Source organism: Xenopus laevis, chromosome 5L, assembly GCF_017654675.1.
Source record: "Xenopus laevis strain J_2021 chromosome 5L, Xenopus_laevis_v10.1, whole genome shotgun sequence".
Taxonomy (NCBI): domain Eukaryota; kingdom Metazoa; phylum Chordata; class Amphibia; order Anura; family Pipidae; genus Xenopus; species Xenopus laevis.
This window is the reverse complement of record NC_054379.1, coordinates 35,810,556-35,828,914: the sequence shown is the minus strand read 5'-3', so window position 1 is coordinate 35,828,914 and position 18,359 is coordinate 35,810,556. Positions and strand designations below refer to the sequence as shown.

At 40.5% G+C, this 18,359-nt stretch overlaps 1 protein-coding gene across 1 annotated transcript in view; it reads right to left on the bottom strand.

Moving 5' to 3' along the window:
- The window catches only part of LOC108716607 (acyl-coenzyme A oxidase-like protein), a 151,287-nt gene extending 133,394 nt beyond the window's left edge, over positions 1–17,893 (bottom strand). Inside the window, exons 1-4 of the mRNA XM_018262858.1 lie at positions 17,505–17,893; positions 4,468–4,564; positions 2,294–2,377; positions 1,297–1,383 (exon numbers count right to left, since the gene is read on the bottom strand). Of these exons, the coding sequence (XP_018118347.1) occupies positions 1,297–1,383; positions 2,294–2,377; positions 4,468–4,564; positions 17,505–17,635 (399 nt within the window). The 5' untranslated portion in view covers positions 17,636–17,893. The remainder of the gene's footprint in view (positions 1–1,296; positions 1,384–2,293; positions 2,378–4,467; positions 4,565–17,504) is intronic.
- Between the last annotated feature and the right edge of the window lie 466 nt (positions 17,894–18,359).

Sequence of the window (18,359 nt, the reverse complement as noted above, 5' to 3'; positions counted from 1 at the left end):
CTTTCAATAGCAATTATTTTTAGAAAAAAATTTAATAGAATTCCTTAGAATTATGTTTTCTTTGATTAGGCAAATTTCTGTTTTGGGGTTGACAGACTTTTCTGTCTCTGGTGTTTCAGTCTGGCAGCTCAGTGATCCAGATACATTCTAAACTGTTACAATTTGCTCCATTAGTTGATACATCTGTGGAATATGAGCAACTATTGTATAAAACAGCTACCTTTAAAGGGCACCTATCACACCCAAAATCAAACACCTTTTAACAATCTGACCAGTACAACATAAACACGTTTAATCAAACTACATATATAGTTTTTTGAAAAAAACTGCACGCTTTAAAAAATCCCTTACTTTGTCAAATGGGTTCTTTCACTGAGGGAGACCATACTGAGACTATAATATGCAAATTTCAGGAGCATGCTCAGATTGTAACACTGCTTTGAGTATTCTACCCAGAATGCCTTGTTTTAGTAAACTCCTCCACTAGAAGTATCAGGAGATTTCCCTATCTTGTCCCCTGCTGGTGATGTTATTATGCAAATGAAGGGCACACACTAACTTCCAGCAGGTGGCAGCACTACTGAACAGCAGCTAACACACAGGTTTGGCTGATTTGAAAATAGCTTAGAAGGGTTAATAAGCAACAAGGAATTTTAACTGAGCATGTGCGAGATTTCAGCGCTGCAGTTGGCTGGGAAGATATAGGTAGGAGGAGCCAGTGAAATCCAAGATGCCTGCCTCAGCTAGAACTGCAGTGGAGATAGGGGAGATCTTGCTGAAGGTATAGTGAGCTGATGATTTACATTATACAAAAAAATCAAACTGTTTTAAAAATCAGATTTCTTGAACTTTCACTTTTTTCTTAGAAATGTTCTTTTCTTAGAAATGTAAAATAATAGCGGCAAATCTGGCGTTCGCATAGCCTAAAAGTACGCACAGCTTCATAGATTTGCCATTTATTTTACACAGATTGTGACGAAGTTTTATTTGGCGAATTTCGTTTCACGCAGCATACCCTAAATGATGTATTTCTATAATGAATGTTGTACATGATGAGCATACATTCGTTCTGATATTGTAAGATAGGCAATAACCGAGCATTTCCATAGTTTTTAAATGATGTAACGGAACTTTTAAGGAAACAACTTACAATTCTTTTTTGCTAGAAAAATAGTTAAATGTATGCTCTGCTGAAGGACAATAGCACCACCTACTGCCGGATATGAGAATTGTTTGGTAAATGATGTTTGGTAAATGTTATAATAGTTGTGCTCACATGCAGACAGAAAACAATACCTTTAATGGAAGGAACCATTTCAAAACATGATCTGGACTCCCAAGGTTAAAAACAGCTCCACCAAACAGCCAACAAACCACCCCACACTGGAAAATAAGGAAAACGCCATTAATAAAAATAGACAAAATCTTTGACACAATTATGTATTAATAACTAATGTTTGCATTGCATTACAGACACTTTTAAAATGTGCAGAAATGTGTAACTTAATTAGCAGGTCAGTGGGACATCAATTGTAAGAATTTACAAGTGTAAAGACATTTGCCACCGCTGCATTTCTGAGCACTTGCAAGGACACAGAGATTAAAATGCAATTCTATGGGAAATTATCTTCTTATTATTCTTATCTTATTGTCACATGCCCAAGAGGTGGCAAAACAAAATGCCCTGTGTGTCCCTTATAGACAGATTTATCAAAGGTAGAATTTTGAATTTATGTGAATTTTTCTTTACTCTAATAAATTCGAATGTAATCACAACTGGAATGGGAGGTTATTTAAGAAAAAATTTGAACATCTAATATTCGAACGAATAGTCCCGACCCAGAAATTTGAATCGAATTCGAATCCAGCTTTCCCTCCGAAAAAACTTAAATGTCTGGAAGGTAATTAACATATTCAAAAAATTCAACTGACCTCTGATATTGATTTGCAAATGGTGAGACAAATATTCAAATTAGAACTTTTTCCATGGTCGAGGTGTAATAAATCTCACATTCAAATTGGGGGATTAAAATTTGTGAATGTGTGAATTTTGACACCAAAAAAATAAAAAATTTGAAGTCTTCTGCTGATATTGGTCGGGAAAATTGTATGATAATTAATTTCAGGCAATATTATCGGTGCATCCATGGCCACCTTCAGAGCCTTTAGCACAAAACACAGACTGTTTTAAGAATGCTTTGTCAATAAACATTTAAGGTTTTTACATTTACCTTTTGTAAGTGGCTGTCTCTATTTTTGAATTTGAATTTTGGGAAATAGCATATAAACTTACCTTTACCCCTGTAGTCATATCAGCTGTGCAGAGTACTTCTCCAATAATCATACTTTTATTGATGAAGTGCTTCTTTTTCTCTATCTAAACATATGAAACAAAACTGTAGTGTTACTTATGTCTTTCCAAACCGTGCCCTAAATGCAAATAAACAAACAAATAAATAAAGTCACCATATAAAGAACAGCATGCAGTATCATTCATTTCTCAGCCTCAGCTGAATCTGAATCAGCATCATGATGAGTCTACAGTCTTGCAATGTTCCATTTAATATCATTACATAAAAACATTGTACTGTAGCCAAGACTGAATAGTTCAAGTTTAACAATATTTTGACAGTGAGGCATTGTCATGGATTACAGTACTTTCAGCTGCACGTGACTTTAGGCGTGGCTATCACGGGTAACTTACTCAGTCTCTCACGCACCTTGCACCCAGGTTAGACTCAAGCACCATGCACCGAGGTTGGACTCATGCACCTTGCACCCAGGTTAAACTCGCGCACCTTGCACCCAGGTTAAACTCGCGCACCTTGTACCCAAGTTAGACTCACGCACCTTGCACCCAAGTTAGACTCACGCACCTTGCACCCAGGTTAGACTCATGTACCTTGCACCCAGTTTAGACTCGCGCACCTTGTACCCAGGTTAGAGTCATGCACCTTGTACCCAGGTTAGAGTCATGCACCTTGCACCCAGGTTAGAGTCATGCACCTTGCACCCAGGTTAGACTCATGCACCTTGCACCCAGGTTAGACTCACGCACCTTGCACCCAGGTTAGACTCACACATCTTGCACCCAGGTTAGACTCAAGCACCTTGCACCAAGGTTAGACTCACATACCTTGCACCAAGGTTAGACTCAAGCACCTTGCACCCAGGTTAGACTCACGTACCTTGCACCCAGGTTAGACTCACATACCTTGCACCCAGGTTAGACTTACGCACCTTGCACCCAGGTTAGTGTAATGCACCAGCACCCAAAACACAAACCAACACCCAGAAGGGGTGAAACAAGTGCAAACAAAACGGGATAAAACCCCATGGAAAGAAGAGCTGACTGACAGTGATTTCAGAGGCATCAGTTACCTGGACACTCCCCGACCCCAGGAATGCAAGGAGGCAGGGCCTAGCAGGACACAGATTGAGTTTTTTATGACCACCTGTCAATAGGAACTGGACCGAGAATATAGTGACCATAACTCCAGGAAAACCATAGAGAAATTATATAATATGTAGTGGTCATATTTCTTCCTATTGGGTCCATAGATACCAAATATCAATACTGTGTGAAATGCCCCTGCACAGATATTCCCATCTGATAAACCCAGGGCCAAACCTAGAGTCATGTTTGGACTCTTGAAAGCTAATATGGCATTGAATCCATTACCAGTTTCTTATAGTGTTGGTGCATCAGGTATGGACTGATAAATATGTTAACGTGTGACCTCCACATCACCTATGAGGGAGCTTAATGTGAACTCTAAGTCCCCCCTCCTTGGGCTTTCACCCCTCCACATAGAATGGCTGTTATCAGACAGGGCTTGGAGAAGGACATCACAGGCTATGACCCCTTTTCACATGGCTAAATCCAGACCTTAGTGAAGAGAGGCCTGTTACGTATCTGATTTAGGTACCGACAGAAATGTTTTTTCATGATACCTTGTATTATTAAATAATGAAGGCCTGTATCATGACAGGCACATATTGTGATTCCTCTCCCTCCTGCTGGAGTATCATAAAGAGAAAATACATCCGGACCCGAACAAGTCACACGGCACTATGCTTGTTTTCATTGAGAATCGGTACATGAGAGCACGTACTAGAAATGTTTATTTATTTTAATCCATATGTCATAAGAAGCAAATCAATATTTCTTTCCATTCAAGTGATAATTGGACACAAATGCATAATGCCGCAGCGTTTCTTGGGAGTGAATCTACCAACATGGAGAGTAAACAAATATCATTTGCCATTTCACATTTACCTCTTTGGTCTGGACTTCTGCCTTTATATTGTGACACTATAACATCTTTTAGTTAAGTTGCACCATTAAAAAAAAAACTGACCATTCTTTATGGCTAACAAGCACCATCATCACCATCGTGTCACCTTTCTTTCTCTTTTGCAAATAATAAAAAAAAATGCCTAAAATCTTAAAGTGTTATTTCTTACCATCTCCTGAAATGCTGACTGGACTTGAGGTATGCTCATGGCAAACTTCACCCTCTCGGCTGTCAGGTTTCTAACCTCATCCAAACTTAAGTCAAACCTGTAAAATTACACAATGTAGAGATTAGAGGCAAGTTGAAAAGTCATGATATTTGCAGAGTAAAACTGTGTTTTTGAGTGAAAAAAAAAATGTTACAGCTGGAAATCTGCATGGACAGGGACTGGATGTAACTAGGTCAAACATAGCGGCCCTCAACTCTGCTGCACAACTCTGAATTGGGCCAGCAACTATGCTTGAAATCTTTATATTTTAGAATCTGGTGGTGCAGTTAAGAAGGGGAGCAAGAGGCTACTACTTAAAAACCTTAAAAACTACTTTAAAAAGGGTTAGATTCCACTTAAAATATGTTTTATGTTATGATGTTTCATTGCTCAGATAAGAAAGGTCTAAAAAAATAAATAGATAAAAGTCAGTTTTGGGAACCAAAATATCACATAATAAAAACATCATATTTTAAAGGGGTTGTTCACTTTCCATACACTTATTTCAGTTCAGTTGTCGTAAGATTGTATACTTTTCTCAATTACATAGTTACATAGTTACATAGTTACATAGTTAAATTGGGTTGAAAAAAGACAAAGTCCATCAAGTTCAACCCCTCCAAATGAAAACCCAGCATCCATACACACACCCCTCCCTACTTTTAATTAAAATTCTATATACCCATACCTATATTAACTATAGAGTTTAGTATCACAATAGCCTTTAATATTATGTCTGTCCAAAAAATCATCCAAGCCATTCTTAAAGGCATTATTTAAAAATTGCTTCCAATGTTTTATTTTTTACAGCTTGTCTAAAATTAAAATCTCAAGTGTAAAGGAAATATTGTGTGTGAAAAAGCCAGTGCATTATACACTTTAAATACAGAAGGTAAATGCCAGTGGTACTTTGCGCACTACACTGTAGGATAGGAACCAATCAGCAGCCAGGCTTACCTGATAGGGAACTGAAGCCTGTCTTTGCTTGTGTGACCGCAATGCTGTGATTGGCTATCCCCCTGCTACTGTGCTTCTGGCACGGAATGTAAGGACACACCCACCCCTCATTTAAGAAAGGGACAGTATTGGATCTATTGGGAGCTCCAATAAAGGGGCCATTTTTTCAAATTAAGAGAGTGCAAGATGACACATATTATTCATTACTGCCTACAAGATTGGGGGGGGGGCACTTATCTATAAGTCTCCTTTAATGTTCCTGTCTCTGGTGTTTCAGTCTCGGTTTCAGTCTGGCAGCTCAGTAATACAGATGCAGGCCCTGAACTGTTACAATTTGCTACATTAGTTGATACATTTCTCAGCAGCTTCTGTGGAATATTAACAATTATTGTATCAATTCTAACAACTGCCTTTAATAAAGCTCTGCTCAGCAGGGACAAAGATAAGAAAATAAATGTATCAACTTATGTGTCAACCCTTCCAGAGCCGCTTTAGAAAGAAAGAAGGTGAAAAATGAAACTTTAAACTTCAAAATTAGAAAAAAAAGTGTTGGAATGTCATTACAGCCATGGAAGTTTCATTACATTTCTGGTGCACAGTCACCACTGAGCATGGAGCTACTGCACTAAGAGTGAGTGAGTGGTGGAGGCCCATTGGGAAAAAAATGGAATGGAACTGATTAATCAGTTTTTTTTTACACATGTTTTACTAATTATTTTCTATTGCTTTAGAGACTGGGATATCAAAAGTTTGCCCATCCCCACCCAAAAAGTGCAGCAAACATTAATGAGCCATTCAGAAAAAGTTTAATTGTTCCTGTTTGTTGTCTTTTGAGACATTTTATAGTTTTGCATGTTTTATTATTCCAATACTTACTTTCAATACCACAATTAATACTTCACTGACCGTCGGGATAGTGATTTAGCAAAATTACACACGAATTACAGAATTCTGTTTTTATAAGGTGCCAGCACAACAGGAGTTATGTAACTGCTCTGAGCAGTCAAAGCTGCTTGTTTTCTACAGAGTTCACTCGATTTATTCAGTCCCACCAAATCAGAAGCAAGTGTTACAGCTAGAACTACTGTTACCACTTGTAAAAAAATCCTTCAAAATATTTAAAAAAGAACGCGTTTCAGTATATTTACACACCAAAAAAAAAACCCATACAATTATAAATGTATATTGCAGTATTCACCTCACTACCCTGCAATGAAAGCTAAAATATAATATTAATATCTGTTTGATGAAATAGCCTAATAGAATGAGAGAGAAGGGTTGGGGTTTTCCTCCTGGCAGGTGTATAGTGTAGGGGCCCCTAAGCAGGTGTGGAAAAATGTAGAATAGTTGACGCATGTATTGCATACATTGTACAGCACAGACAGTAATGTGCAGATACCATTAGGAATCAATATACTGTACCTGTACTGATTTTCCACAAATTGCCTGTGTAATATGGGCCCAACAGTCTGTTGTTTTGTATGTTTTTGTGGGTTGGTTAGTTGGCCTGTAAGCGCAATGCAGCCTCCTCCGTAACAGCTCCATCTACCAATTAGTTCTAAATAAGTCAGTCCCTGCTGACAGCTGTCTTGCCTGCTTCTTCTTTATTCAGTCTCTTTAAAAGAGCTGTCTAGTGGATTACTGTAACAAATAGGATTATTTGTGTGAAGAAAAATCGAAATTACCGGAGAAAAGCAGGGCAGCTGTGCAAGCTGGTTCAGCTTCGATTTATACAAAGTAGGTACCGGTGCTGGTGCTGCATCCCAAGGAGAAAGGTGCAAGAACGTGGCTAACTAGTAGTGACCCTTCCATTTCTCTCCACACCTAAAGAGAGATCTCAGCTAGAGGTAGGCAGTACAGGTATGGGATCTGTTATCCAGAAATCTCAGATTTACCGGAATGCCCTCTTCCATAGATTCCATTTTAATGAAATAATTAACAGTACCCTGCACTTGATCCCAACTAAGATATAATTAATCTTTATTGGATGCAAAACAACCCTATTCGGTTTAATTAATATTGAAATGACTTTTTAGTAGACTTAAAGGAGAAGTAAAGGCTCAGCTTACTCAGGGGTGCCAAATGTTAAACACCTCCAAGTGATTGTATTGACCCCAGGTCAGTGCTCCTATCCGGGGGTTCTTCCAGCAAGCGCCACGGAGCAATTGCATCCTTCTTCTTTCTTTGCATGAATACACATGCGCAGTAGAGTGAAAAGCCAAACTTTAACATAGAAGTAGGCTATTTCGTTCTACTGCGGATGCGTCTGCCCTGGGAAATTTGAAGAGAGTAGAAGCCAGAAGCCAATCACTCCATGGTGCTCGCTGGTAGAACCCAGGACCGGTGCAATTTTCTGCTGATAGGAGCACCGGCCTGGTGTTTCAGGTAAATATACACAATCACTTATGGCCTAACTTTTGGAACCCTTAAGTAAACGCAGCCTTTACTTCTCCTTTAAGGTATTGAGATCCAAATGACAGAAAGATCGCTCTGGTTCTGAGCATTCGGAATAACAGGTTCCATACTTGTAGTGGCACCTGCCTAGGATGCAAGCCCAACATTTTTTTATTGGATATACAACTTTATATGCTACTGCAGTTGCCCTGGTAAGAAGACTGTCCCCTTTTTTCCAATTTGTAGCCTTAGAACACAGAGAGGTGCAACAGGGTTTGCAGCTGCTATGTCCGGTCAAATAACATCCAAAAGTCTCTAAAGCATCAATCACATCCAGGAATATGCACATCTGGTGGGTAATCTGGCTTGGTCCTTACTATGCATGAATGCACGGGAGGCTGTCTGAATAATGTAGGCTGTCCATGTAATAATCCATTGCTGCATGTTTTACGTGATGTTTACAGGCACAGGTGACTGTACAAATATACTGCGTCCTCCCCATGAGATAATTCCACCTTAGAACCAGTTTATCAGGAAAAGGTGGCAAGTACAAATAACATATATTGCTGACAAAAGATCTGCCTTCTTCCTTTGCCAGTTATTTTCATTACATCTCTGCTATTAATATATACTAATAGGTTGGGTTTCTCCTGGTTTTTGGAATAGAAAACATATTTTCTTCTCTTATGTCTATTTAGTAATTTGTTTATGCTTTAAGACAAAACATGATTAAGTACTAAAAATTAATTCCCCACATATACATACTACAAGTTAATTTTTCTTAATTAAAGAGCCACTGTACCCTAAACATTTGCAGCAGGATTGTGTACATTTTCTATTAACCCTTTGCCTGCCATGCAAGTACAGCGTACATGCTTGCAGGCAGGGGCTCTATCTGCAAAGAACGTACTAAGTACATTCTTATGCATATAAGAGAGTGGGGAGCATTGACAGCCCCCTGGGCAACGAGGCTGGAGGGCTGCCATGTCGGTCCTGTGACACAATTGTTGCAGGGTCAACCTTTAAAGCAGCAGATGCGATCAGAAAGCAGATCTGTTGCAAAGCCAACTTCCTTGTTCCCCCAGCGGCACCCACGCACTTCCTACTGAGCAATACTCTGCAGGCACAGACCTCCAGCGATGGCATCATCCCTCCTTATCCAGGAACAGTAAGTGGCCTTTATTTACACACATTTATACACTCTTACATACACGTTTTAGTTTTGCACACTTATATACACTAAAGGTGGCCATACAGGGGCCTATAAAAGACCGAGTCGGCAGCTTATTGGCCCGTGTATGGGGCCCTCCGACAGGACTAAAAATCCCGTTGGATCTCGGCCACATCTGTTCGTTGATGCGGTCTCGCGATCCAGCCGCCCGTTACCCACCGTTAGGATCTGATCGTTGGGCCCTAGGGCCCACGATCGGATCAGCCCAATATTGCCCACCTCAAGGTGGGCATATCAGGGAGAGGTCCGCTCGTTTAGCGACATCGCCAAACGAGCGGATCTCTCCGTGTATGGCCACCTTAACACACTGTCACACAACTTTTAGAAGTGTACACACATGTATACTCAAAAAACTCACTAAAGGGTTTTTTTTTTTACTTATTTCATTTTTTGCGGTGGTGAAAAGACATTTTTTTTCAGTGCGTAGACTTAGCAAAATGTGTGCAAGTGTAAACAACCCCTTGTTTCATGCTCATTGGTGTCTATTGTGCAATTTAGATTATATCTTTTGTAAATCAAGTATGTATGAATACTATCATATGTATGTTAGACATTTCATCCACTGACTTCTGTTCAAGTAGAATGTGATTTGCCAGCTGCTGCAAATATTGTTTCACAGTATGAGCCAGATCTGAAATGTAGTTCATGCAGATAAAGGGCACTCACCAAGATTAACTGCTGGGGTACCTTTATTATGCCGTACCAAATGGAAACATAATTTCAGGGAGTAAACACCTCCCCTCGTCAGGTTTCAGACCTCGTATACTACCCCTTAAATAGCAGGAGCACCAAAATTATAAAAATGTATTTTTGTACAATAAAATGAACTCATTTGCTCCTTTAAACAAGGTATAATTGTTTATCAGATGAAACCACAGATTACAGAAAAAATTATATAAACCCTTTTAAAGATTAGTAACGTGACAGTTACAAAGTTCTCTTGCAATCTTCATGGCCTTGTTATCTGGTAATGTTTAGTTGCTAATTCCCTCGGCTGGGAATGTAAATCCCACAGAGACCATTAGTATCTGCTGCTGTTATGCTGCTTTCACAGGCATAATTTGCATTTATTTTAAGGGCTATTCCACACGGGGAGATAGCGACGCGTTTGCGGTCGCGGCGACAAAGTGCCGCGACAGTCGCCGCGACCGGCGCAGGCGACAGTTTTGTATGGGCGCCTATGTAAAAACGCCTGTGCTAACCACACGAGGCGATGCGCTTTTCAACAGTCGCCTGAAAATGCCTCGCCAGGCTTTTTCAGGCGACTGTTGAAAAGCGCATCGCCTCGTGTGGTTAGCACAGGCGTTTTTACATAGGCGCCCATACAAAACTGTCGCCTGCGCCGGTCGCGGCGACTGTCGCGGCGCTTTGTCGCCGCGACCGCAAACGCGTCGCTATCTCCCCGTGTAGACTAGCCCTAAAACATTGTCACAGTAGCAGCATAACCCATGGTTTCAAATAAAAAAACGAATCTGAACGCCTCAAACATGCACTGAAGGGAAATCGATAAAACAACTCTTACAAATTATATTGTTTTATCTGTTGAATTTATTGCATGAAGTGTGCAAAGATCAAAGATCTTGTATCAATAATTATCTAATTCATACCCAGGTCATGCAATGGTTTCCCAGAACAGGCAGAGAATCTCTGGGACCTTTGTATTGATCATTTCATCCAGGCCAACTGCCCCAACATTATTATTATTATTATTATTATTAATGTGTATTTTTAGTGCCAACATATTGCACAGCGCTGACATATTTGGAAAAGTAGCAAATGAAGAGAAACAGACTTGCAGAAATCTTCCCAGGCAACACTACTGTCCACTGCACCCCCTCCCTGTCCCCCCAAATGCATGCGAATGACTAGTGGAGTGAAGGAGTTTACTGGCGAGAAGTGGGTGAAGGAGCAGGTGGTAGTGGAACAAGGGCCCAGATTTGGGGTAGGCAACAGGTACAAGTGCCAGCGCACCCCCACTGCTTTTTTTGCCTCCGACTCCGAAAAATGAAAATCCTTATTCCACAGAATTGCAGGATTATCAGTCAAAACAGACACCCCCAACAAGTCAAACATACCAAAACAGCAGGGTGGCTGAAATCGGCCAATCTGCCTGAACAAACCTTGGCATGTAGGACCAGCTTGAAGGACATGGAAAGGGTTAAAGGAAAACTATACCCCCAAAATACTTGAGCAACAGATAGTTTAAATCAAATTAAGTGGCATAATAAAGAGTCATATCAAACTGGAATATATATTTAAAGGAAAACTATACCCCCCCCAAACAATGCAGGTCTCTATAAAAAGATAATAAAACAGCTCATATGTACAGAAATACTACTACTCCAACTGTAACAGGAAGAAGTGAGGAAGCAAAAGAGAACTCTGTCTGTTAATTGGCTCATTTGACCTAACAAGTATAATTTGTTTGGTATGTTTGTGTGCACCGTGAATCATACGATCCCAGTGGGCGGCCCTTATTTTTTAAAATGGCAGTTTTTTATTTATGATTACCCACATACTACTAAAAAAGTATATTATTATGAAAATGGTTTATTTACATGAAGCAGGGTTTTACATATCTTTTTATAGAGACCTACATTGTTTGAGGGGTATATCTTTCCTTTAATATCTGTGAAGTGCCAATATGCCTGACACCCTCAGTGAAAAAAAAGTGCTAATATCAGACACTGTCATCTTTTCTCTTGGATCCTGGATCCCTTTCAGCTGCTCTGTGCCACTTGCACAGTAAAATAAAATTTCAGATTTTATTATTATTTTACTGTAAAAGTCCAAAAAGTCCACTATATGAGTTATATTAAAAAATATGTGTAGAATGTTGACCAGCCACTATTTTATATATAACTTATTCTTAATAAATGATTTATAATGAGAAACGAGATGCACCCAATCCAGGATTTGGTTCAGGATTCGGCCAGCATTCAGCCTTTTTCAGCAAAATTCGGATTCGGTTGATTCCCTCTGCCTGTCTGAACCGAACCCGAATTTGCATATGCAAATTAGGGAAGGGGAGGGAAATCACGTGACTTTTTGTCACAAAACAAGGAAGTAAAAAATGTTTTCCCCTTCCAACCCCTAATTTGCATATTGAATTCGGATTCGGTTCGGTATTTGGCCGGATCTCTCGCGAAGGATTCAAGGGTTCAATCGAATCCAAAATGGTCGATTCAGTGCATCCCTATAAGAAACTTATTTAGAAAAAGCATTGGTAAACAAGAACAAGTTGCAAATCAATGGGCAGTGCTGCCAATCAATGGGGGAGGGCTGACCAAAATATAACAGAATATATGGGATATGATATGCACACACAATAAAGCCTCCTTTTCCTAACAGAATAAATATATTGGTGTCAGTGATGGGTTCCCTTTGTGGGTTGATTCAAAACCAGCAGTGACCCAAGTGACAACTACCAGCTGGGTGTGTTCGGGTTGAAATTTGGCCAACCATTACCCGAGTTAGTGTTAAGCTGGCCATAGATGTAAAGATTTTTAAAAGATCCGGTCGTCATCATGAGACCACGATTATCTCGAAATGATCGTACGATCGTACGAATTGTCCATCAACTAAAAAGACCATTTCAGGCGATATTGCCAGGAAAACAAAGGGTAGCTGCCTGCTTGGCCCTGCAAACATAGATAGATTGCACTGGGACCGATAAAGATTTTTTAAACTGGCCGATCAATTTTCTGACAGATGTCGGCCGAAAAAATCGTAAGATGTACGATTGGTTGAATCCATTAAAAGTACGATAATTTCGAAGGATTGGTCGGATTTCGCTAAAATCGGTCGTTCGGCAAGAAAAATCTTTGCGTCTATGGGGACCTTAAGATGTGGGTCAGATTGGGAAAGTACACTCCTCCTCTGCTTCTGAATATTCCTTGTCTTGGATCCAGAGATGGAAACAGTAATAGCGTACAGAGAGAGAGAAGACGGGTCGGGTGTGGGTCCTACAAAGGCAACATTTTTAGGGTTAGGGTTGGGTGTGGCTTTAAGGGATATGTCATGGGAAAACATGTTTTTTTAAAAACCCATCAGTTAATAGTGCTACTCCAGCAGACTTCTGCACTGAAATTCATTTCTCAAAAGAGCAAACAGATTTCTTTATATTTAATTTTGAAATGTGACATGGGGCTAGACATATTGTCAGTTTCCCAGCTCCCCCCAGTCATGTGACTTGTGCTCTGATAAACTTCAATCACTCTTTACTGCTGTACTGCAAGTTGGAGTGATATCACCCCCCTCCCTTCCCCACACCAGCCTAACAACAGAACAATGGGAAGGTAACCAGATAACAGCTCCCTGGTAGATATAGGAACAGCACTTAATAGTACAATCCACGTCCCACTGCGACACACTCAGTTACATTGAGTAGGAGAAACAACAGTCTGCCAGAAAGCGTTTCCACCCTAAAGTGCTGGCTCTTTCTGAAAGCACATGACCAGGCAAAATGACCTGAGATGGCCTGAACTGTGTATAATCCAGGAATGGAAACAGAAATGTTGTATCTACTCAGTGAGAAAGGGGAAGAAATGAAAAGCTTTTGGTCAGATTAAGTCACAAGAGACTCAGCACTCAGAGTTGTTCCCTGTATGTCACTGCTGCAGTCTGATCTTTGTGCCATAGGTTAGAGCTGTTCGGCTGAAGGCCTGGAGGCTTAAACCTTTGTTAAATTGATCCTGTCATCGGAAAACATGTTTTTTTCAAAACGCATCAGTTAATAGTGCTACTCCAGCAGAATTCTGCACTGAAATCCATTTCTCAAAAGAGCAAACAGATTTTTTTATATTCAAGTTTGAAATCTGACACGGGGCTAGACATTTTGTCAATTTCCCAGCTGCCCCTGGTCATGTGACTTGTGCCTGCACTTTAGGAAAGAAATGCTTTCAGGCAGGCTGTTGTTTTTCCTTCTCAATGTAACTGAATGTGTCTCAGTGGGACATGGTTCTTTACTATTGAGTGTTGTTCTTAGATCTACCAGGCAGCTGTTATCTTGTGTTAGGGAGCTGTTATATGGTTACCTTCTCATTGTTCTTTTGTTTGGCTGCTGGGGGAGGGGGGTGATATCACTCCAACTTGCAGTACAGCAGTAAAGAGTGATTGAAGTCTATCAGAGCACAAGTCACATGACTTGGGGCAGCTGGGAAATATATACTGTATATTGTGAGTTGGTGACAGCAGCACAAAGCATGTGCAGTGAATAAATAAAAAGAAGATGGGGCGCTACTGGGGCATTTTTCATATTGTTAGTTCTCTTTTTAAAGCCACTGTTACATAAGACAACATCCATGGGAAATAATGGCTTATTCATACTACTTTTCAGTTTTAACTCTTTTTTTTTTATAGTTTTAGAACTGTTGGCCTTCTTCTTCATCTGCCTCTTTCATTGACCCCGGCAGCCAAAATACTATTGTATTTTTTATGACGACGTATCCAAATTATATCCTATTTCAGTGTCTCAATCAAACTACTGCCTAGTTGCTAGCATAAATTGGACCCTAGCAACCAGATAGCTGCTGAAATTCTAATCTGGAAGAGTGCTGAACAAATTTCTAAATTATTCAAAAATTACAAAAAAATAAAAAAATGTTTACCAGCTGCAAATTCACTCAGAATATCACTGCCTACACCATAATAAATTATATTTTAAAGGTGAACTACCCTTTTAATACAATGCTTTGACTTTCTACAACAAGATATACCCACTAATATTAGCTATATTATTGATGTGTGAAACCAGTGTATAGCGGGGTTTTCTGCAGCCCAGAGGGACACTGTTACATACTTATGGAGAACAGTGTTGCAGTTGTCACTCCAGACAAATCCAAAAATGAATCTACATCACCATTGCTGCCATTGATAATTCTGTTTCTATGGATTCCTTTAAATTACCCAATGCCATCATGTTGGCAATCTTTGAACAAGAGGCTGATATCTGTCTAGAAGACAGAAAAAGAGTGAAGAGATGGACACTAAAAGGAGCTCAGTAAAACTGGGAATAGTTCAAGAGGGCTGCAATTGTCTTGTGGTGCTCTATCTTGAAACCTTACTGCATCAATTGGTTCCAATATTCCATGCAAAATCAGAAGTAAGATGGCACACACTTCAGCAAATGTGCTAATTCTTTAGTGATTTATTGAGCTCTCCACATGGAGATCTCAATAAATCACTAAAGAATTAGCACATTCTCATTATTAGTCCGCTGCTACACCAATGGAAATGAGAGGCCAGCCAATAGAAGCAAATAATTGTATTTATTTATATACAGCTTGCTCCTATTTAAAAATAATTCAGGGTGTTGCCCAAGTAATTTAAAGCTCAGGAGACCAAGTGACAAAATCTTCTATTACCCTTAGCAAACGGTAAAAATAAAATATAGCGAAAAAGAAAAAATAAGAAATTATTCAGAAGCCTCAGACTGAGTCTATTGTCACCAGCATGTGTCTTTATGTACAAAGACATTCCAATTTTATCAGTTGCAGTAACTCATTATTATCACATCAGACCTTTGCTCTTATTCTTTCTTCTAGGTCAAATTATTTAGGGTAAAGGCACACCGAGTTTCCTCTGCTGGCATAAACACCAAGGATGTGCATTAGTGACAGGATCACTTGCAGTATACTGACACTGATCACAAAGCAAGAGCAACACTGGAGTCCTAGGTTTGATTCCAGCCAATGCTCTTAATGCAGGGAATTTCTACATTCTCTCCATCATTCCAAAAACATACAGGTAGGTTAATTGGCTCCTCATAAAACTGACCATAGAAAATATAAAAAGTAACGTTTGACTGTACAGGTTAGAGAACTGTGCGATTCCATTTTGTTAGACCAACTCACCCTCCAACCTGGGTACATGCGAAACCAGACGTGACGTACAGCGCCCCTATCCCAGCCACAAACCACTCCCATCCACCGCGCACCTTTTCCTACGTGCAAGAAAAGGGAACAAAGCTGCTGGAACCAGAGGGAAGAGTGAAAGCGATAAAACCTGCACCTTTGCTGGGTACCTAGCCAGGTTACCCGTGGACTGCCTGCACGGCCAGGCCAGTGCACGGTCACTTTGCAGGTATTCTGTGGGTACCCAACCAGGTGTAGGACCACAGGTGCAGATTAATACATTGGCTACCCTAGGTTATAGCCTATGGTCCCCTCTAGCTTTTCCTCAATTATTGTTTCTATTTTTTTTTCTTTTAATATTTATTTTTATTTACTGGCTACCCTATGTTATAGCCTAGGGTCCCTTCTAGTTTTTTTCTCAATTATTGTTTCTATTTTCTTTTAAAATTTAATTTTATTTACTGGCTACCCTATGTTATAGCCTAGGGTCCCTTCTAGTTTTTTCTCAATTATTGTTTCTATTTTCTTTTAAAATTTAATTTTATTTACTGGCTACCCTATGTTATAGCCTAGGGTCCCATCTAGCTTTTTCTAAATTATTGTTTCTATTTTCTTTTAATATTTAATTTTATTTACTGGCTACCCTATGTTCTAGCCTAGGGTCCCATCTAGCTTTTTCTCAATTATTGTTTCTATTCTTTTCTTTTAATATTTATTTTTATTTGTGGTGCTGTGTCTGGTTGGGTGCACCAGCTGGGAGAAGAAGGAAGGCAAGCACTGAACCCAAACCCAGCATAGAGAGTCTAGGTGCACATGTATCTGCACACATACACAGACCTAGCATTAGCCTAGACGTGGGGCCTGTGTAGATGTAGCCTAGGGGCCCTGCCTGCCATTAATTCGTCACTGATGTTCCACTAAGGCAAAAACTGATGTGAATGCGATAAAATCATGTTAAAGGGCTGCAAAATAAAAATTCTTATTCTATGTGATCAGATCCAATGACACATGTCCTGAAAAATCATATACACTATTTGTAGCCTACAGTGTGCCATAATAACCATAGGATGTTTTAGAACAGTCCTAATCTGTATTGCTAATATAATTGCTTGTATAACCAAGGCAAATTCAGCATACTGGTCACTGACCAATGATTATAACCAGGGATCTCATTGATGAACTATAACTCCCAGCTAATGCTAGTTTGCAAAAATGACCCTGGAAGAGGTTTGACAGCTGATCAGTTGGGCAAAGCACCAGTCCAAGCATTTGGCTCCCTATGCACTAATAAGAGTTTGGGGAAGTTGTGTGTGTGTGTGAAGGCTGCAGGTTCCATTGTGAATATAAAGTCGAACCAATGTGAGCGTCCTGCACCTGCCTTGCAGGTAATCTCTATCACACCGCTGTCACACGGGCCTCTCTGCCGGGCTTAATGCTTTTCAGTCCAGCTGTTGCAAAGCTAAAACTCTGAGCAGCCCGAATGGTAGCAGGAACCCGGGCAGCTCCTGCGTGAAATGCCAGCGCTTCCTGTCCCTACACAATATCCCACCCCTCGGCTGTACCTTTGTTGGAAGAGGGGGTTCGCCGCGATGTGTCTGCGCAGCTCATTCTTCAGGTTCCAGAAGTCCCCATCCAGGAACCGTGATAGCGAGGTCTGGGTGATACCAAGTGCTGCGGGGTCTCTCTCCATCATTTAGTTACACAGGAACAGAACGGACATACACGAGCGACAGCCTCGCCCAATTGTTCACTCCCTGGGGGGTTCCGTGTATTTATATGACAAACAAGCTAAAATCAGAACCTTCAAACGCTGCTCTCTCTCTCTGTCTGTCTCCAAAGTGCATAGGTTACGCTCGCTCACACAGACGCTCGCTCCCGCAGCTGCCTCCGACATAGGCGTGTGCACGTTTTGTTACACGCCCATTCATTTCTCGCATCGGGAGCGTGCGTCTAACTTGGTGAAAGGGCAGAAGCAGCAGTTAGAGTGTGTGGGTGGCTGTGGTAAAGCACAATCTGTCATATAACTTGGAGAGTTACATAGTAATAGCCTGGAGAGGGCTAGGGTTGCCCCTTGTGTGTTTATTAAACCAGTGTGAGTTTTACAAGGGTTAGGGTTGCCAGCTGTTTGGTTTTGACCCAAACTGTTTGGTTTTTGTAAGGCCTGTTTGGGTCTCATCCCCATACTCGGTTTTCAGCCTTGTGAAACCCGCAGGGGCACTCCACCAATGAGGCTAGTTGAGGCACTCCACCAATGAGGCGAGTTGAGTACCCCTGGTTGCCAGGGGCGGCAAAAATGCCGCTCCTGCTAAATAAGAGCTGAATTTCCACTTTTCAACCTGGAAATCCAGCTCTTCTAGTGCAGAGAGCGCAACTGCTCTCTGCACAAGCAAAGTGGACCGACCCCTCTAGCGCGACGT